The sequence below is a fragment of the Aulonocara stuartgranti genome (genome assembly GCF_965226115.1).
Source record: "Aulonocara stuartgranti genome assembly, chromosome: 6".
NCBI lineage: Eukaryota > Metazoa > Chordata > Actinopteri > Cichliformes > Cichlidae > Aulonocara > Aulonocara stuartgranti.
Genome location: NC_138944.1, coordinates 837501 through 858304, shown reverse-complemented (window position 1 = coordinate 858304; position 20804 = coordinate 837501). Strand labels below are relative to the sequence as shown.

The 20804-nt window shown below is 46.1% G+C and overlaps 2 protein-coding genes across 5 annotated transcripts in view; one reads left to right on the top strand and one right to left on the bottom strand.

Annotated features, from left to right (window-relative positions):
• slc8a1a (solute carrier family 8 member 1a) overlaps nt 1-19559 on the top strand; it is a 28168-nt gene extending 8609 nt beyond the window's left edge. Inside the window, exons 3-9 of one of the 2 annotated variants that reach the window (XM_082535602.1) lie at nt 3697-3800; nt 5832-5849; nt 9080-9148; nt 10920-11047; nt 15184-15283; nt 15411-15677; nt 17551-19548. In XM_082535602.1, coding sequence (XP_082391728.1) covers nt 3697-3800; nt 5832-5849; nt 9080-9148; nt 10920-11047; nt 15184-15283; nt 15411-15677; nt 17551-17927 — 1063 coding nt within the window. In that variant the 3' untranslated portion in view covers nt 17928-19548. Of the gene's footprint in view, nt 1-3696; nt 3801-5831; nt 5850-9079; nt 9149-10919; nt 11048-15183; nt 15284-15410; nt 15678-17550 lie in introns of both variants that reach the window. The other variant, XM_082535603.1, reaches the window with a different exon arrangement.
• A 104-nt stretch (nt 19560-19663) lies between these two features.
• LOC309707964 (phosphofurin acidic cluster sorting protein 1-like) overlaps nt 19664-20804 on the bottom strand; it is a 25904-nt gene continuing 24763 nt past the window's right edge. For all 3 annotated transcript variants that reach the window (XM_082535604.1, XM_082535605.1, XM_082535606.1), the window contains exon 24: nt 19664-20633. In XM_082535604.1, the coding sequence (XP_082391730.1) occupies nt 20521-20633 (113 nt within the window). In that variant the 3' untranslated portion in view covers nt 19664-20520. The remainder of the gene's footprint in view (nt 20634-20804) is intronic.

Genomic DNA, 20804 nt, shown 5'->3' with positions numbered 1-20804 from the left:
AGTTTAACATTTAAACCTATTTTCTGCACATTCCAGCTCATAAAATAAAATATTTTTTGTGTTTACACTCAGTCTTTCAAATAGATGCAAGTAAAACACAGCAGAAAATAAATAAAGTCAAAGACTCAGCGGTCCTGTTGCTCTATTTTCACCTGTAAAGCAGGAGTGGGGTAGGCGGAGGTTTACCCTGGTGCAGGTGTGCCGCGGTCAGTGGAAGAATCCGCGAGTTTCTCTGTGAGTTTCCCATTACGTCGTAGCTACTCGGTGCTTGTTGGAAGTTTAGGGGTTTTTTTCGCTGTAAAAAGAAGTTTTCTTCCCACGCACAGCGGACACTAATGTTTTTGTCCCTTTTTATGGAATCAAACTCAAAGTAAGGTCAGTACTTCCACGCTTTAAACGCTGCACGCTCATACTCTCTCCCACAATCGATATGTGATCCATTGTTGATCTGCACACAGCTGTTGTCACTAATGGCGCACTCGCTTACGTCACTGTCGTGAGACATTCTCACAAAAAGTCACGGTTTTAGTAATGCAGTAACGCAGCGTTCCTACGGGAAAGTAAAGGTAATCTAATTACTGTTTTTGCAATAGTAATCCCTTACTTTACTCGTTACCTGAAAAAAGTAATCAGATTACAGTTACTGCCCATCTCTGCTCCTGATTGGGTGGGCTCAGTGAAACTAGGCCTTCTGTCATTGGCCAGACTCTCCTGTAATTATAAAACATAAAGTTTCAGTTAAGTCACAGAAAAAGCTTTTTTCTCATTAAGGACGTTTGTGAAATAAATAAAAATCTGACGTTTGTGTCGTAGACGGCAACACAACTTTCAGTGTTTTCTGTCACGTTGGTGCAGCGTGAATGAGCGTGGCAGGAAATGTATTCAAATACAGCCAACAATTTATGCCCTCCTTCACATTTTCCAAAGCCATCCAGGGGCCCGATTGTGGCCCCCGGGCCTTATGTTTGACAGCCCTGGTGTAAGGTGCCAGTCAAAGCAGTCTGTGACATCATGGCGGTGTGTGGTCGGATGCCGGATCAGTGAAAGTGTGATGATTTGAAACGTAACAGCTGCTGCAGGTGTGCACACCTGCATCCTGCATGGCAGCGGCTCGCTGAGGGGGCGGCCTGCAGCTGCCTGCTGCACGGATGCTGGATGTTCGCTCGTGTTTCCATCTTTTCTCAGGCGGCTGGAGGTGTGGGGGATTTTCAGTGTGTCAGATGTCTTCTGTCTGCTGTGCGGAGCAGATAAACACCACGCTGCTCTCTTCCTTATTAGGCCAGCCCGCGTTCAGGCAGCAGCACCTCGTCCCTGCTCTTCGTCGCAGCATCAGCCCATAAAGCAGACACATCACTGCAGCTTGTTCCTGTCACGGCCGACGACGGGGGAGGTCGCTGCTGGCCGGCGGCCACGTCTGCAGACTCGGTGTACTTTTTATCTCGTTTCTCCTTCCTCCACAGAAACCCTCTGCAGTGATAAAAAGCTGACTTACGTAGAGTTTATATGTAATCTCTGATTTTTATAGAGGCAGTAAATCACACAGACCTCTGCAGCTCGGAGAGCGTTTCCATTTGTAGCTCCTCGGTGCATTCACGCTCTGTCACTGCAACGAAGCAGCTTTCAAGATTTTACAACCCAGATGCACAAAACTCAGGATGCTTATTTTATTTACAATAAAACACAGACAACGAATCAAAGCTTTAAACTGACAACATTTTCCATTGTTAGAAAAATATGAGGTCATTTTGAATTTCATGGCAACAACTTTAAAAAAATTCTGCAAAAAGAGAAACAGGTGAAGGAAGAGGACGCGCGATCACAGCATCAAACCGCCGTCTTAGAGAGGCAGAGGGTCGCCGACCTGCGAAGTCAGCGTCTGTGAGCAGCTCAGCGTGTCTTCCATACATACAAGTTACAGCTCCAAAGCTCCTTTAAAACTGATCTGAGGTCAGACCCAACCAAACATCAGCCTGCAGCTCTGATGGGGGCGTGTCAGTGCCTGTGCACCTCATGATGGAGCAAGACGATGCTAAACCCGCAGTTTAGATTTGCTGTCCTGCTTTAAAACTGATCTCAGAACAGCTCATTTTGTCAGCTTTAACGTGTGACGTGTTTCTGTGTTTGATAAAATGAGTTTATGAGCTTCTGTTTTCAGTCCTGTTTACACAGAGACCTCACATTTACACAGTTAATATCTGAGGACGCGCCGTGGACGTCCGAGTCTCTGCGCGTTCTTTGGTTTACGGCAAAGCTGTGAGTGTGGTTGTAGCTTTACGGCAGAGAGTCTCGGCCGGGCGGGTTCAGTTAGTGTCCATGTTTGTCCCGTCCTTTCCTGTCCAGCTGTCCTTCCAGCTGTTTCCTTCTGATGGGACTTTTTAGAGTCTTGTGTTCCTGCTATAGGGAACAGAAGGTGCTCCTCTGGTGCTGTGAGATTTACCTCCACCTGAGAATCACCTGGGCACTCCTTCCATGGTAACATGGTCGATCTGTAACCAGCACTAAATATACTCGGGGTGGAAACAAACAGACGAGTATTAAAATGAGCAGCAGTAACTGTAATCTGCATTATCAGGTTCTTTAAAGATGACTTAAAAGTTAAATAATAATGAATCGGCACAAAGTGAGATCTAAGTCATCCTCGCTGATCCCAAACAACCTTCTGTCTTTGCAGATAACTTTGATGATGATTTACACTTTACTGGTTTTAAATCAGCTCTTTTGTCTGTGAGTTCTTTGATTACTTTTATTTTATTTACAGATTCTTTGGATGAATAAAACTGAAACTCAAACATCCACAAAGCTGAAAGTGTCCTGAAACTGTGACACCAAACAAACCGTGTCCTTGGATCACTGAGAAAGCCCCAAAGCATCAATCTGCTCACATTAAATAAACATGGGAGTGGATGCAGTTTCCATTCACACACACACACGGCCTGCTGTAGCCTCCAGCTCCGCCTCCAACACCGAACAAACAAACTGTGTCATCATGAGATCTCCTCGCCGTCCTCTCGTCTTCTCTGTTTCACATGAAATTCAGAAATGACTGACTCTCTTCTGTGCGTCCTCACACTCCTAACTCTGCTGCCTCACCTGAACAACTCAGATTTGATTTCCTGGAGTCATAAATATTAAGCATAGTACTGGCCTGGTTTAGGGTTGGAGCTCAGAGAGCTGCGCACATAACGTTCGTACGAAGCGGTGCCGGCGAACAGAAACACGAGGTCACGCGGTGTGTGTGTAAATGTCGGCGGCGTCTCCCTCTGCCCGCCGTGTTTCTCCTTTTGCGGTGTCTCGGGCTTCTGCACGCTTCTCCTTCTGCAAACTCTCTTTCCGGCTTTTCTCTGTTTCAGCAAAACCATTCGGATAAATATAATCGATGACGAAGAGTACGAGAAGAACAAGAACTTCTTCCTGGAGATCGGAGAGCCTCGGCTGCTGGAGATGAGTGAGAGGAAAGGTGGGGGGGTGTCGCCTTCCTGTACCCTGACCCCTTCTATATCACTGATAACCTTTGACCTCAGTCAGCCCTGTTGATGTGGTGTTTAATGTCATAACGAGTGCGGGGAAGTTTGAGTTGAGCTCATCCTTTAATAATCTGAGCTAATCATGTTTTTGCATCCCAGCAGGCAGACAAGGTGTCTGTGTTTGTGTGAACTAATGCATGACCCTTGACCTCTGACCCCCCTCCCCCCACAGGAAGATCATAGCCATTAAAATAATCGATCACGAGGAGTATGATAAGAATGCCAGCTTCTACGTAGAGCTGCAGGAGCCGTACTGGAACAGGAGGAGATGGACAGGTGTGGACAGGCACCTTAACCTCTGACGACCTCTGACCTGTCCTCCTTTGCCTGTCTTTGTGGAGTTTGTCTTTGCTGCTGTCACTCCTTTGCCCTCAGCTGGCGTCCTATTGGTCCAGACTGAATTATCAGTGCTGAGAGGTGCTAGGACAGTTTGAGTCAACTTTATCGATATATAAGGCGACAACAAAATCAAGGCGTTGATTCTTTTCTCCGGGTTCATAGAAATCTTCACACAGTATTGTTGCCGTTCACTCAGACGTTTATGGCGAACACCCGGTGTCGCTTTTTCTTCTCGTCGGGTTTGTGATGTGAAGGCACGTGTAACCAGGTCACCTGTGGCGTTTAACAGCTCTTGGATGGCCCCGCCCCTCCCTGAGCCTGGTTCTGCTGGAGGTTTCTTCCTGTTCAAAGGGAGTTTGTCCTTCCCACTGTCGCCAAAGTGCTTGCTCAAAGGGGGTCATATGATTGTTGGGTTTTCATTGCAGGGTCTTTAACTTGAGGCGACTGCTGTGGCGATTTGTGATTTTTAAATAAACTCCTTTGGACTAAATTGAATAACATGAACAAATAATGGAAAGAATTTTCATGTGATTAAATTGCTTTATTTTAGCATTATGCAATGCTGTTATTATAACTTAATGGAGTTGGATCAACTTATTTACTGCAGTTGAGTCTAACTTAATTTATTTAAGTTGATCCAACCCATGAAAATGATGTTAGTCTGAAAAAAATGCCTAATGCTGACAGAAAGCCATTTATTAATGTGGAAATCCTTTTCATTAAGTTCATTTAAAGACTTAATTTTTTAGAGTGTTCAACAAATTCTAGACCAGGGGTGTCCAACTCCAGGCCTCGAGGGCCACTTAACGTAAAAACACTTTTACCATGGTTACCGGGGCCTATCCGGACGTGATAGGGCGAGAGGCGGGGCAAACCCTGGATAGGTCACCATTCTGTCGCAGGGCTAACACAGAGAGACAGACAACCATTTGCACTCACAGGTAATTTAGAAACACCAACTAACCTAACTTTTCAGTTGTGGGAGGAAGTCAGAGTACCCACTGCAAACTCGGCCAGATTGTGGATTTGACCACAGGACCTTCTTGCTGTGAGGCAACAGTGGTAACCGCTGTGCCACTGAGCTGTCAATCCAGGCTTAAAAACAGCAGGAAGGTTCTGATCACAAGGCTCGATACACAACTTTCTGCACGTTTTTGTCTCTGACAGGTTAAACCACAATAAAGAGCGATAGCATACACGTCGTCTGTGTGGTCGTCTGCCTCTTATAACTCCAGTGATTTTCCCGTGGTCTCAAATCTTTGGAATTATGGTCACCACAGAAACAGGAAGTTATTTTGTTCAGATTACCAGTTTGAATCTTTTAAACGTAACAACCGCCCACTTTCATTTCCCTGAGTGTACTGAGGCAGCCTGGGTGTTTCACTGGGTTTTCAGGTGGTTTTTGTGGAGTTTGTGTCTTCGCCCAGTTCGCCTCACTAGAACATGCTAGTTCGTCTTATCTTAGTCCCGGAGAGGCTAGGAGAGAGATTCTCGCTTCCTTGTTGGTCCAGGTGTGGACAGATGCGGATGTGTCCGGTCAAGCTGTGATGCTGGCAGGTTGGGGAGGACGGGTCAGGTCCATTCAGCCTGGACTCTCATATGAAACCTGCACGTGTCCGTGTTAATCGCACACTTTAAATTTGTGTTAGATGTAACAGTAAACTAACAGCTGACCACCGCTCGAACCGTCGTTGGCGTCACGTTTGTCACGCGTTCGTTCAGCAGCATGAAGGACAGGTTGAGGACAGGTGTGTCAAACAGAGACCTTCTGATGTCACTTCTGCTTCATGTCTCTCTCGTCTCTTTCTTCTCTTCAGCTGTGTTGCTTCAGGAAGTCGGTAAGCCGCTTTCTTTGTCCCCTTCCTGTCTGCAAACCGTTTATGTGTGTCGCTTTCATGATTTCTAAGAATTGCCACAAAACCAAATGACTAACTCTGACTTCCTGTTTCGTACTTGCTGTCCTTTCAGGTGGATTCGTTAAGACAGGTAGGTGAAAGCCAGCAGTGAGACGATATCTGACATGTGAGCATTCACTGTATGTGTGTGTTAATTTGTGCTTTTTGTGACTTTTTGATAGACAAACAGCTGTATGGTAAGACACCTGTCAGTGGTGTAAATGTTGGCTTTCAAAGTGTGTCAACACTTAAAGCAACGTGTACAATGGTAGCGGCGTCTTGTAAGCTCTTCACGTGACTCTCATTCATCACCTTTAAACGTCGGGCGCCTGAGACGAAGCCCCGAATCTCAGATTTACAAACAGACCAAAGCCCGTTCCCGCTGCTCCACCAGGCCCGAGAAGCGTTTGTGTTTCACTGTGGTCACCAACGTGCGACGGGTGATTGGCATATCCCGCGTAGAGCTGGTCATGTGACTGCATGCGTCCTGAACGCCGCCACAGAGTGGACCTAGCTACAGTGGCTTGCAAAAGTATTCGGCCCCCTTGAACTTTTCCACATTTTGTCACATTACAGCCACAAACATGAATCAATGTTATTGGAATTCCAGGTGAAAGACCAACACAAAGTGGTGCACACGTGAGAAGTGGAACGAAAATCATACATGACTCCAGACATTTTTTACAAATAAATAACTGAAAAGTGGCTTCAGAATTGGAGTCCATCTTTTACGTACAGGCTATGCTCAGCATTTGAAATGCCCTGACCCGTTCTGTGCGTCATCGTGATCACAGATGAAACAGCACCAGCGCACCTCTTGTTATGTTTTCTTTCAGGGCATCACGCAGGGGAAGAAGCTCAGGGTAATTTAAACATGGCGTCCATCGGCACGCTGCAACACCATCATTCCTGTTATTTCGCCGAGCCACAGAGCGTCTCAACTTTAATGAAGTTGGTGGAAATAGAAGAGAAATTATAGTAAATAACATTTTAAGTCAAACACATCAGCGAGTATTTAAAAAATCATCATCCCAAAGCAGCTGGAAGAGCAGGTGTGACTGTCAGGCCGGCTGTTTCCAGACTTCCGGCTGAGCGTGAGACATGCTCTCAGTGTAGAACGAGCAGTTTCCTGATGCAAAGCGATGTTTTGGTCCAATCACAAGCTTTCCCTGAACCTAACCATGCAGGTTTTTAGTTCCTGAAGCTAATGAGTGAGGGATAACAGGAGAAACCCGATGTCAGGACTTATCTTTCACATAAGGATTAGACACAGGCAGCGTCAGACACAGTGGGATGAGAGGGCAATGGCTGTTTGCTAAATGAGAGCCTGTCTTTGGTATTGTGTCCTAGCTGAGACACAATACAGATGAAAACATCTGGAAAGACATTCATTCAGTTCTGTGAAGGCGTGACCTCCGTGGTTCCTGCAGGAACGATCCCATTCAGCTTTCCCTCAAACAGCGATCCTCTCTGGGGTCATTTACACTCATCCGCCTCAAACTCCCAGAGTTCATTTCACCATCCAATCGCCAAGCTTGAAATTCTGTGACGTGAGCTCCCGACAACTTCAGGCTCCGTCTCTGTGTCAGTCTGAACCATCAGCTGCTTCTCCAAGGCAGCGATGACAGACGTTTAAAGAAGGACTTAAACCTGGGAGATGATGGGAAACCTGCAGGAAACGGCGGCTTTGCACCTCACCACTTTGACAACACGTGTGCTCCTCACAGCTTGTGATTGGCAGAAATTTCTCTAAGATCCATTAACCTTTGATCAAACGCTTCCCCGAGGAACCTTCAGAGTGTCCAACATGAAATCTGAGCAGAAACTGTCTCAGACTCGCTCACAGCAAAACCTGGCCTTCGAATTTCTAACTACTGTAGTTACTTCTAGTTACTGTAACAACCCAAAAACCTCGCTGCCATCAACTAACCTTATGACTCCGCCCTCTTATCTAAATATGGTCACACAAAAACCAATCAGGCGGCCGATGCTGATGTCACCATTTCTACAGTGTACAGACAACACGTGAGCTTTAGAGCCTGTTATTGTGCCAAAAAATCACCTGTTTTGAGCCAATCAGTGAAGAGAAGACTCTTTCCTGACTAGGAAACATCTGGAGGTTTCCGGAAGCCTTAAAATTGTGAGACAAGGAAGGTTATTTCTAACCAAACTGAGCATGCTCAGATACGCACAAACAGGTCCTCAGCGCTCTGAGATGCTGAACCGTCAGTGTGATCATTAATGTGAATGTTTGAAGGTAAGACCTTCAGAATAAAAGAGGGATCATTTAATCAGACTCTCTGCAGGTTCTCACAAACGTTTACTAAAAAAGTCTTAAACAGCATTAAATTAAATCTCAGACTCAATTCAATTTTATTTATATAGCGCCAAATCACAACAAAAGTCGCCTCAAGGCGCTTCATAGATACAGAGAAAAACCCAACAATCATATGACCCCCTATGAGCAGCACTTTGGCGAAAGTGGGAAGGAAAAACTCCCTTTAACAGGAAGAAACCTCCGGCAGAACCAGGCTCAGGGACGTCATTTTATTACTGTTATTATTATTTCAGTTCAGAGAGCAGCACAGCTCATCAATATTTTAAAAACATCAAATAATACTGCCGTCAGCAGACAGGATTTGTTTTCACTCCTCGCTGCTTCCTGTTAGCGTCACATGACCTCTGTAACTGTCCGTTAGTCTAACGCTCAACCCTCCACCTGAATGCCCACCTGAGGAGGAGCTGCAGGTGTGAGCGTCAGTGTTCTGCTCGTGTAAGCAGAGTGGGTGTAACCCCGCCCCCCGGCATGTGCTGATGGTAAAGCACACCCTTTATATTGCTCAGCACAGCCAGCCTAGGCGAACACTGCTACGATGCTAGCCCCATGGTGCGATCATAGACTGTGTACAAAAGAAGTAAGCCTGTCACTGTTCACGTGCTCACAGCTGCAAAATGCCGTTTGTGGACCGAGCGCACAGTTACCATCCAGTAAAATTAAGTCTCCACATCTCCCACATGAGCCGAGGTAGAGAGACATCAAGCTAACCTTTTAACTAACCTGCACTGGTTGAATGATAACTAACCTTTGTTAATGAAAAGCATCACAGGAACATAAATCCAGATTGAACAGCAAACACACACGTTTAATCCCGATTTTTGAAGTCTATTACTAAACAAAAACACCTCTGACATTTCACAGACTTACAGATTCTGTCCCTCTGAACAGACGCACATTAAACACACAAGCCGTCAGCTTGGTGCTGGATACAGGCTGTGATGATTCAGCCCTGTTCTGGTTTCAGTTTCTGTTCACCTGTTCAGGCAGAGACATCTACAGGAAGGTCCAGGGACGAGAGCACCCCGTCCCCTCCAACATCATCAGCATCGCAGGTTTGCCCATCATCTATCTTTTACTGTGCTAACTTTTATCACAGTGTCAAACGAACCATTATGACCATTTATTTTCGTAGCTCTGATCAGGACAGGCAACGCTCATATGTACACAGGTATCAATGAGAGCTGAGCTTTGAGAAAACTCGTGTTATTGATTGTGGGCTTTTGACTGGCCAACATTTCTTCACTGTCAGGGTTTAGACGTCTTCTTGGGAAATCTTTAGTGAGAACTGAGAGCAATTCAACCATCTCTCTCAAAAAACGACTCAACCCCATTAGAAATAAAGTGACAGATATTGGCTTCTGTATCAAGAATAGGCATATTTATAAATAGCTGCTCTCTCACATAATAAGGTAAATGAATCTTAATACACTCAACAAAAATATAAACGCAACACCTTTGTTACTGCTCCCATTCCCCATGGGATGGACGTAGAGACCTAAAATTCATTCCAGATACACAATATAACCATCCCTCCCAAACAGTGGTCACAAATCAGTCCAAATGTGTGGTAGTGGGCACATCTGCTATATTGAGATAATCCATCCCACCTCACAGGTGTGCCACATCAGGATGCTGATCTGACATCATGAGTAGTGCACAGGTGTACCTCAGACTGCCCACAACAAAAGGCCACCCTGGAATGTGCAGTTTTTTGCGCTATTGGGGGTCTGGGGACCCAGAACCGGTCAGTATCTGGTGTGACCACCATTTGCCTCATGCAGTGCAACACATCGTCGCATGGAGTCTATCAGATTGTCAGTTGTGGCCTGTGGAATGTTGGTCCACTCCACTTCAATGGCTGTGCGAGGTTGTTGGATATTCGTGGGAACTGGTACACGCTGTCGTATACGCCGGTCAAGCACATCCCGAACATGCTCAATGGGTGACATGTCCGGTGAGTATGCTGGCCATGCAAGAACTGGGACATTCTCAGCTGCCATTTGCCCTGAACAATGTGAACCATGATTCATCCGTGAAGCGCACACCTCTCCAACGTGCCAGACGCCATCGAACGTGAGCATTTGCCCACACAAGTCTGTTACGGCGACGAGCTGGAGTCAGGTCAAGACCCCGATGAGGACGACGGGCATGCAGTTGAGCGTCCCTGAGACGGTTTCTGACAGTTTGTGCAGAAATTGTTTGGTTGTGCAAACCAATTGTTCCAGCAGCTGTCTGGGTGGCTGGTCTCAGACGATCTTGGAGGTGAACCTGCTGGATGTGGAGGTCCTGGGCTGGTGTGGTTACACGAGGTCTGCGGTTGTGAGGCCGGTTGGATGTGCTGCCATATTCTCTGAAACGCCTGTGGAGACGGCTTATGGTTGAGAAATGAACATTCAATGCACGGGCGACAGATCTGGTTGACATTCCTGCTGTCAGCATGCCAATTGCACGCTCCCTCATTGCTTGTGGCATCTGTGGCATTTTGCTGTGAGACAAAACTGCACATTCCAGGGTGGCCTTTTGTTGTGGGCAGTCTGAGGTACACCTGTGCACTACTCATGATGTCAGATCAGCATCCTGATGTGGCACACCTGTGAGGTGGGATGGATTATCTCAATATAGCAGATGTGCCCACTACCACACATTTGGACTGATTTGTGACCACTGTTTGGGAGGGATGGTTATATTGTGTATCTGGAATGAATTTTAGGTCTCTACGTCCATCCCATGGGGAATGGGAGCAGTAACAAAGGTGTTGCGTTTATATTTTTGTTGAGTGTATTTTTGTTGACTCTACAACCTAATGTTTCCTCTCTGATTCAGAGGACGGGGCTGAGGAGCCTTTGACAAAGAAAGAAGAAGAAGAGCGGAGGATTGCAGAGATGGGCAGGCCAATGCTGGGCGAACACGTCAAACTGGAGGTGATCATCGAGGAGTCGTATGAGTTCAAGGTAGGAGACGTTTCTCTTGGGTTAGTGTGAAATATGTAAGCCCCTTTCAGACGAAACTGTTCTGAGGAGCTCTGATGGCCACTCTGCATCAGAGAGCACCAAGAGATAGAATAGAATAGAATAGAATAGAATAGAATAGCCTTTATTGTCATTGTACAGAGTACAACGAAATTGGAGTGCCACTCCCTTGGTGCAAGTTTCAATAATAAATATAAATGTAAAATATAAAAAGTACAAAAAAAACAATCGTAAGTACTCAAACAATAGTATGTACAATATATACAGGATAGCAGCATTAATATAATGACAGTATGAATAGCAGCATTAATATAATGACAGTGACGGTATGGAATAGGTTCAGTTGTTTTTGTGCTTATTTACTACGGTGATATCTCTGGGAAAGAAGCTATCCCTGAATCTGTTTGTCCTGGTTTTATGTGACCTGTACCGTCGGCCTGACGGTAATAGTTCAAACAGTTGGTTGCTGGGGTGAGAGTGGTCCTTGATGATATTGCCAGCTCTGCTGAGGTACCGAGAGTTTGCAGTGACCTCCAGGCTGGGCAGAGAGCAGCCAGTGATCTTCTGGGCTGTGTTGATGACCCTCTGCAGTACTTTCCTGTCCGCAGCTGAGCACCCTGCATACCATGTTGTTATGCCGTACGTTAGGATGCTCTCTATGGTGGCTCTGTAAAATGTCACCAGCAGCCTCTCCTCCAGGTTGTTCCTCCTGAGCACTCTCAGAAAGTGGAGACGCTGCTGGGCCTTTTTAACCACCGCCGTAGTATTTGCAGTCCAGGAGAGGTCATCAGATATCTGCACGCCCAGAAACCTCATGGACTGTACCCTCTCCACACAGCTCCCGTGAATGTAAAGTGGGGCCGGGTCTGCTCTGCCCTTCCTGAAGTCCAAGATAAGTTCTTTAGTTTTCGTGGTGTTCAGTTGGAGGTTGTTAACTGAACACCACTCAGTCAGTCTGTTGACCTCATCTCTGTAGTCCGACTCATCCCCCCTTGAGATGAGTCCAACCACTGTGGTGTCATCCGCGAACTTTATGATGGTGTTTGAGAGATGGGTAGGGGAGCAGTCGGATGTGTAGAGCATAAACAGGAGGGGACTCAAAACACATCCTTGTGGAGACCCGGTGCTGAGTGTGATGGTGCTGGACCGGTGGGGGCCGAGTCTGACAGACTGTGGTCTATTTGTCAGGAAGTCCTTGATCCAGAGGCAGATGGGGGTGGAGAGTCCCAGGTGAGACAGTTTCTGGACCAGGATCTCTGGGATGATATGATTGAATGCTGAGCTGAAGTCCAGGAAGAGCATTCTCACATAGCTTCCTCGGTGCTCCAGGTGACTCAGCGCAGTGTGGAGCGCTATGGTGATAGCGTCCTCGGTGGATCGATTTGTCCTGTAGGCAAATTGGTGGGGGTCCAGAGTGGGAGGCAGACCGGCCCTGATGTGCTGACAGACCAGTCTCTCAAAGCACTTCATCACTACAGGCGTAAGTGCAACAGGCCTGTAGTCATTTGGGCTGGCCACAGCTGTCTTCTTGGTGATGGGGATGATGGTGGAGGTTTTGAGGCAGGGCGGGACGGTGTTTGATGACAAGGAAAGGTTGAAGATTTTAGTGAAGACTCCGGTCAGTTCGTCAGCACATGCTCTGAGAACCTTTCCATGTATTCCATCAGGACCTGCCGCCTTCCTGGGATTCACTGACCTTAGAACACACCTCACTTGGTGCTCCCTAAGTGTTAGTGTGCCAGTGCTGGGGGCGGGTGGAAGTGGTGTGGCAGCTGAGGGCTTGGTCGTCTCAAAGCGGGCGAAGAAACGGCTTAGATCCTCAGCCAGTGAGGCATCAGTCCTAGATGTCGCCTGGTTATTGCTTCTGTAGTTGGTAATGTGATTGATCCCCTGCCACATTTTTCTGGGGTCGTTGTCAGCAAAGTGATCTTCAATCCTCCTCCTATAGGCAGCCTTAGCTTTCCTGATGCCTCTACTCAGGTCTGCCCTGGCCGCCCTGTCCCCTGACTTGAAGGCAGTGTTGCGGCTTTTTAGGAGGGATTGCACTTCGCTATTCATCCAGGGTTTTTGATTTGGAAACACCCTGACCCTTTTGTTGACGGTGACATTGTCAACACAGTTCCTGATGTACGAGAGTACAGTGTCCGTGTACTCCTGGAGGTTGTGGCTGGAGAATAAATCCCATACAGTTGTTGAGAAGCAGTCCTGCAGTTGAGAAAGGGCTCCTTCAGGCCAGGTTTTTATTGTCTTTGTCTGGGGCTTTGTTTTTCTCAGCAGGGGGGTGAAGGTGGGGGTGAGGGACATGCAGAGGTGGTCAGATCCAGCCAGGTGGGGGAGGGGTGTCGCTCTGAAAGCATGCCTGATGTTTGAATAGACATGGTCCAAAGTGTGTTCTCCTCTCGTAGCAAAGTCCACGAACTGGACAAATTTAGGAAGCACAGTCTTTAGGCACGCTTTGTTAAAGTCGCCGGCGACAATAAAAACCCCATCGGGGTGGGCAAGCTGTTGTTTGTTTATGGTGTTGAGCAAGAGGCTGAGAGCCGTGCTAACGTTAGCATCCGGCGGTATATAAACAGCTATCACAATAACTACTGTAAACTCCCTCGGGATGTAAAAAGGTCTGCACGAGACTGCCAGAACCTCCAAATCAGGAGAACAGTGTGTGTGAATGATCCTGCTGTTACAACACCACTCGTTATGCACGTAAACACATAGCCCCCCTCCTCTGCTTTTACCTGAGTTGCTGTTTCTGTCATGCCGGTGTAGCGTGCGGCCTGCTAACTCGACTGCAGCGTCGGGAATCAGCGGGTGAAGCCACGTCTCCGTAATAAGAATAATGCTGCAGTTACGTGCAAAGCTTGTGTTGGCTATCTGTAGCTCCAATTTGTCAAGTTTGTGGGTGATGGATCTGGCGTTCGATAGGATCAACCAGGACTTTGTTGTTTGTACCACTAACAAAACAACAAAATCCTCAAATGTTCAGCGCTAACTGTTTTTAACATAACTAATTGAAAGAGAGTACCATGACCCCAAAAACTGAATTCTAAGGACTTTCCCACATAGTTCCTGCAATGTGGGCACACATAAAAAAGGAGACTTCCTCTAACAGTGATTAGAAAAAGGTCCTTTAGTCTGAACTAGCCTGACGAGTCGGATCTAAAGGACACTCCAAAACTCTCTCATAGATTAACGGATAGTTCAGAAATCCACCTGCCAACATCAAGGAAGTCCAATCCCTACACTGTCTTTACATTTTATACATCACTCCTACCACATAGCATGTTGGACTGTGACCTGAAAGACTAGTATGTTGACTTTGTTCCCTTTGAAATCGAGCTGATGGCTTTACCTTCAGAGTTACTGAACGGACATTTAGTTGCATCATTAAACCAGGAGGAACGTGAATAGCTGGAGCATCTGGCATTTCTAGCCTTTTATGTGGGATTTTTCATCAGTATGTCCTACATAAATGGCTAAATGGTCAAATGCATATAAGAGATTTTCTTTGAAACCTAATGGCATCTGGTTTGTGAAGCTATACTTTTTAAGCTTAAGGTTCTGCACCCTGATCTGACACTGTTCACCTGCAACATTCTAGCTAGTGGTGAGTCAGCAAAACGAAGACTTCTTCTTGATATCTGCTTGAAGCGTCTTTAGGCCCTTAAAGGCAGAATATGCTGCCTTGACCGCTGAACAGTGGAGAAACATTCAGAGCTGGAGTTTTATGTCAGATGCAGATGTTCACCACATTCAGACTGGTCTATAAACAGTCCTTAGCCTGAAAGAGTCTGTAATAGAAAGGCACAAGTCGGACTGAGCCTGAAATGATCATGATGGGTTCTTGGTCCTGCTTCCTGTCCGCTCTTCCCTTGCATCATGCTCACAGAAACTGAAGAATTTCCGATAGTGAGAGAACATCTAAAGTAGGCTTTCATCAGCTATCTTCTACACATCAGGCAGTGTGACAGTTTCAGACTGAACTTCAGATGCTGTCATCGTTTGAAATGAACGCTGAGAATTCAGCATCAGATAGAAAAAGCTAAAGTGAGGTGGCTGATTTTCAAAATGGTCAGCAGGGCAGTGAAGCTGACATTAGATGTTTCCTGGATGTGTTTCAGAGTACAGTAGATAAACTCATTAAGAAGACCAACCTGGCTCTGCTGATTGGGACCAACAGCTGGAGGGAGCAGTTTGTGGAGGCCATCACGGTCAGCTCAGGTATGAACTAACTCTAACTGTCCTTCTTCAGGTATGAAAACCAACATTAATATAAGCCCTGATTAAGGGCTACCAGTCTGTACCCAAGCCAAGCTTTAAAACTGATTCCTGGCTCTGCTCTCCTCAGGCGATGATGATGAATGTGGAGAGGAGAAGCTGCCCTCTTGTTTTGACTACGTCATGCACTTCCTCACCATTTTTTGGAAGCTTCTGTTCGCCTTCGTTCCTCCTACAGACTACTGGAATGGTTGGGCCTGTTTTGTTGTCTCCATCACTGTCATAGGCATGTTGACGGCAGTGATCGGAGACCTGGCGTCGCATTTCGGCTGCACCGTGGGCCTCAAAGACTCAGTCACCGCTGTGGTGTTCGTCGCTTTGGGCACTTCTGTACCAGGTCTAACACAAACATCTCGTTTTCTTTACTAGGACTTTCAGTCCTTCAGATTTTGTCCAAGGCAAATCCTAATAAAAACATTACAGCAAACAAACAACAGCACATTAAATCAGAACTATCTGTATGAAAACCCCAAAGGTTCTGATTCTGTTCATCTGGACGTTTTCAGTGGGAGAAACGTTTCATCATCATCCAGGTGACTTCTTCAGTCTCAGGTTTCCAATCTTATAAACAGTACATTTGCATAATGACTGAAACCAGCCCACTGAGGAACAATGGGCTGGGAGGTCAGCTCCTTAATCTTAATTATGCAAATTCTCATGACCACTGATCAACAACCACTGACCAATGGCCATGAGTCCCATTCACAGAGAGTTGGGGAATGGCTGCAATCACAGCATTGTAAGATGGTGACGGATGTACCCTTAGGCCCCTCCTTTATTCAGAGATGGTCTTTCCCTTTTCACGTAAATGGCCTCCTTGACTCCGCCCTCAAACCAGCGTTCCTCCCTGTCCAGGATGTTACATCCTCATCATTGAAAGAGTGTCCACTGGCCTGTAGGTGTAGATAGTCTGCAGAGTCCTGGCCTGACGAGGTGGCTCTTCTGTGTTGTAGCCAGAGGTTGTTTGGTTTCCCCGACGTATAAATCCTGGCACTCCTCCTGCACTTACCAGCGTACACTATGTTACTCTGTTTGTGTCGGGGGACCCGATCCTTGGGGTGGACCAGTTTTTGGCGCAGCGTGTTTTGGGGTTTAAAAGCCACAGAGACCCGGTGTTTAGAAAAAATGCGTCTCAGCTGCTCCGATACTCCTGACACGTACGGGATCACTACAGGTTTTCGCTTGGGCAGCGGTTGTCCTTCTCTCCTGGATCAGCTGGAGCTTTCTTTAGGCGCCTTCCCAGCTTTGACAAAAGTCCAGCTGGGATAACCACATTTACTCAGGGCCTTCTTGATGTTCTTCTGCCTCCCTGGCTGCTGTGTCAGTGGGGATGGTGTTCGCTCTGTGTTGTAGCGTCCTGATGACTCCCAGTTTGTGCTCCAGTAGATGATGAGAGTCAAACCTTAAATACTGATCCGTATGTGTAGGTTTACGGTACACGTCAGCTTGTAGATGTCCTCCATTACTGATGGAAATCTCACAGTCTAAGAAGGCTAACCTGCCACTGTTCATATCCTCCCTGGTGAATCTGATGTGTCGGTCCACCGAGTTAATGTGATCCGTGAATTGTGGTACGTCCTGAGATTTGATTTTCACCCAGGTGTCATCCACATCCAATGGATTGGTGGTGTTCCAGGGTAGGATAGCAAAGCCCTCTTTTCCACTTCCTCCATGTACAAATTGGCCACGATGGGTGAAACTGGGAGCCCATGGCACACCCATGTTTCTGCCTGTAGAACTGACCCTTGTATGTGAAGTAGGTGGAATGAAGACACAGTTCAAACACACACTGTCGATGCTGAGAGCGGTCCTGCTGCTGAGGTTGGGGTCATCCTGTAATCTCTTACGAACTACCTCCAACGCATCCGTGACTGGGATGCAAGTGAAGAGAGATGTAACGTCGTACGAGACCATGGTTTCATCTGCCTCCATGATGACATCTCTCACCTTCTCAACAAAATCCAAAGTGTTCTGGATGTGGTGTTCAGAGCTGCAGGGTTGAAGGTCAAAGCCAGAAACTTAGAGATGTTATAGGTGACTGAGTTGATCATACAGACAATTGGTCTTAAAGGCATAGCCCTTTATGTATCTTCTGTACAGCCAGATGAACAGAATTAATTTTGGGGAATTTCTTTAACTGGATGATTGAGCATGCATCAAGCCCTTTTTATCTCCTCAAACATATCTTCTCTCCACTTTCTCATCATCAGACACCTTTGCCAGTAAGGTGGCAGCCATTCAGGACCAATATGCCGATGCCTCCATTGGAAATGTGACGGGGAGCAACGCCGTCAATGTCTTCCTAGGTATTGGCGTGGCCTGGTCAATCGCTGCTGTCTACCACTACACCCAAGGTCAGGAGTTCAAGGTCAGCCCTGGCACACTGGCCTTCTCCGTCACACTCTTCACCATCTTCGCATTTATCTGCATCGCTGTGCTCATCTACCGCCGCCGACCGGAGATTGGCGGGGAGCTAGGTGGACCCCGTATCCCAAAGATCCTCACCACTTGCTTGTTCTTCAGCCTGTGGTTAATGTACATCGTCTTCTCCTCCCTGGAAGCCTACTGCCATGTAAAGGGCTTCTAACAGTGCCACTCCAGACCCTCTTCAGGACTTTTCTGTTGGATTCTAGGTTGCTGCATATACCAGTGGGCTATTGTCAAACATTTGCTGCATATCTAAAGGTTATAAGAGGGATTGACCTGAATGGATTCGCTGTAGTTCAGTTCACATTCTTCACGATCATGATCATGAACAGGCACATAAAACAAAATAAAATACATTTTAAAAAACATCTTGAATGGGTTGGGGTTACAATCATACTGGGTGGCTTTTTTAAGGGTTTGAATAAAATCTAGTGACTTAGCAGTTTCTATAATTTGTTACTTGTCTGAAAGTTTAGATTGATGAACATTTCAACAGGTTTCTAAAAAGTTTTGTTTGTTCTTTTTTCACCTATCTCTGAATATCGGAGTTCTTTAAGGTTCTACTAAAGGTATGTGCACATTGCTCGAGAGCTGTCTGCCACATCAGACGTGATACAACCACTGGTTGCTGTGGGAAAATGTCTATTTCCTGACTGATTTGCAGTGGTTGCTGGTGATTTCTGCCTCTCACTGGGTGAAATTAGATGCAAAAAAAGGTTTGCACCAGAAAACTCAGAGTGATTGCTTTGGTTGCTACCAGGTTGCCATGGGGAAATGTAGTTTTTCACATTTGTCTTCAAATCCTTGCAAATTCCCAGCAACACCCACTGGAAGTTCAGAAAGTTTGCCTTTAAAGTAATAAGACCACGACAACTGCCATCAGCCTCCAGCAACAACTTACAACCAGTGGTTTAATACTGCAGTTTCCCTCACAAACAGATGGTTGCAGCCGCTCTCTAGGCCTGTGTGACCTGAGTACTATTCACCTGATTCTACAGTATCACCATGATCCAAAATGGCAGACAAGTAAGCGTCACATGGTTGGGGTCACATATTTGCAAACCCTCAGTGAGAGGCTCAAAACCTCTTTGATGGCTTTCTAAAGGCTCCGACAGTACCCGATGGACTCTCTTCTGCTGTGAAGGATCCCTGAAGGTTCTAGTGGAACCCTGAGAACTGAAACTGACTGACTCTGGTGTCCATATTGAACTGTTCTCTGGCTGCTGAGCAATGGTGACTACTTTCATTCTCACATACCTCCCAACCATGTAAAAAATCCATCCGAACCTTTCAGCGATGTCTAATGTAAACTATTTAATTTTGACGTGCATGGACTTTAAACCACATCACGAGTAGCCGTGGCGATTAAGGAGAACCGGAGTGACTTTTAGTGTTTTAGGTGACTCAGAGGGTAGTGTTGCACCTACATTAATATCTGCACTGAGTTTGAATAAAGGGAGAGTTTAATCAGAGATGCTGTGAACAGCAGCTGGCTTGAGTTGGACCTGAGCTGCTGCTTCAGTGGAGTCAAACACTGAGGAAATAACGATGTATGCTTGAGTGTGAGTTCCTACACCGATGACAGAAATCTGTTAGCAAAGACAAAATTCTGTCATGTGATTGGCTGCTTGGGTGATGTAAACATTAGTTGTGTCTTCATAATGCAGTGTCTTTGTTTCAAGTATTAAAGTAGAGTGTCAGTAAATCGTTCTCCTCTTTGACTGGATCACAGAAATGTCTGCTCAAATCCAAGGCATCAATTTCATGTCAACAAAGAGCAGAATATTATAAATGATACTACAATATTATACATGTATTATACTAAACGAGGGCTGCGATGTAAACCTGACAGGTGCATCGATAGCTCACAGTTAGGGAGCTAGGTAAGAGAAAAGCAACAATTTCAGGTGTGTTTATTGATATTTTACAAAACCAACGTCCCTGTGAAGGGTTAAAGCTCTACTGTATGACAAACTGCTGACACAAACATCGGAAAAAAACACAAACACCGATGACACAAGGTTAAAGGCTGAGCTTTGAGGACTGTTGGTTCTATATGACCATTAGCTCTCTGAGGAATCAGAATGTGAAACTTTTGGTTTTGTTTGTTAAAAAGTTCTCTGAAGACACAAAATAAAGTTTATGTAACTGTAACTGACATGAATATAAAACTATTCAAGCTTTTCCAACAAAGCTTTCTCTAAGGGTTCCTGGCTGTTCGCACCTTTGATGACAGACCTCACAGGGTTAAAACAGTCACACCACACCGTTGGTTTTGCATGTTTGTAGCTGTCTCTGCTGTTTTTGTCTCTTTGTGGACCCTATGTCCCCTCTGGGATCTTTTTCTCTGTGTTTTTGTTACAGAAATGTTCAGAGTCACTTCAAACAGAGGCTCTGGCCAATTTTAATGAGTTCCACTGAAAGACTACTCCTTAAAAATCCAATTAACCAACTCATCTGAGCCATATATAAAAGATGCTATTATTAACATTAATATTAATACAGGACAAACATGTGCGCATTACTTACTCCGTGTCAGACACATCCATCACATAAAAAACTTTCTGATGAGGTACAAGTATTTCTACTCCAACATGATGTGAGAGAAAAAGGCAAACAAGGTTTCTGCTGCTCTGCTGACACTGAGAGGACGAGGAGGGGTTACAGGTTTACTGCCCATCATGACCAGCAGCTCAACACGATGCGTCCGCAGGGAGGTCATGTGATCCGGACAACGATGAGAGCGAGCAAGGTCAGGGTTTGTTGTATCCAAAGATTCCAACAGGAAAGTGTTTGACGTGTGTCGGCCACTGAGCTGCCAGCTGGAAAAACTTTACGTCATTCCACTCCACGCCGTCGACGGACACTGAGAGACACAAGGAGGAATTCAGTTCAAGTCATGCAGCGCCAAATCAAAGTCACCTCAAAGTGCTCTACACTGTAATCTTGAAAGTAGAGATAGTGTCTGTCTCCTGAATCCAAACTGGAAGCTGGTTCCACAGAAGAGGGGCCTGAAAACTGAAGGCTCTGCCTCCCA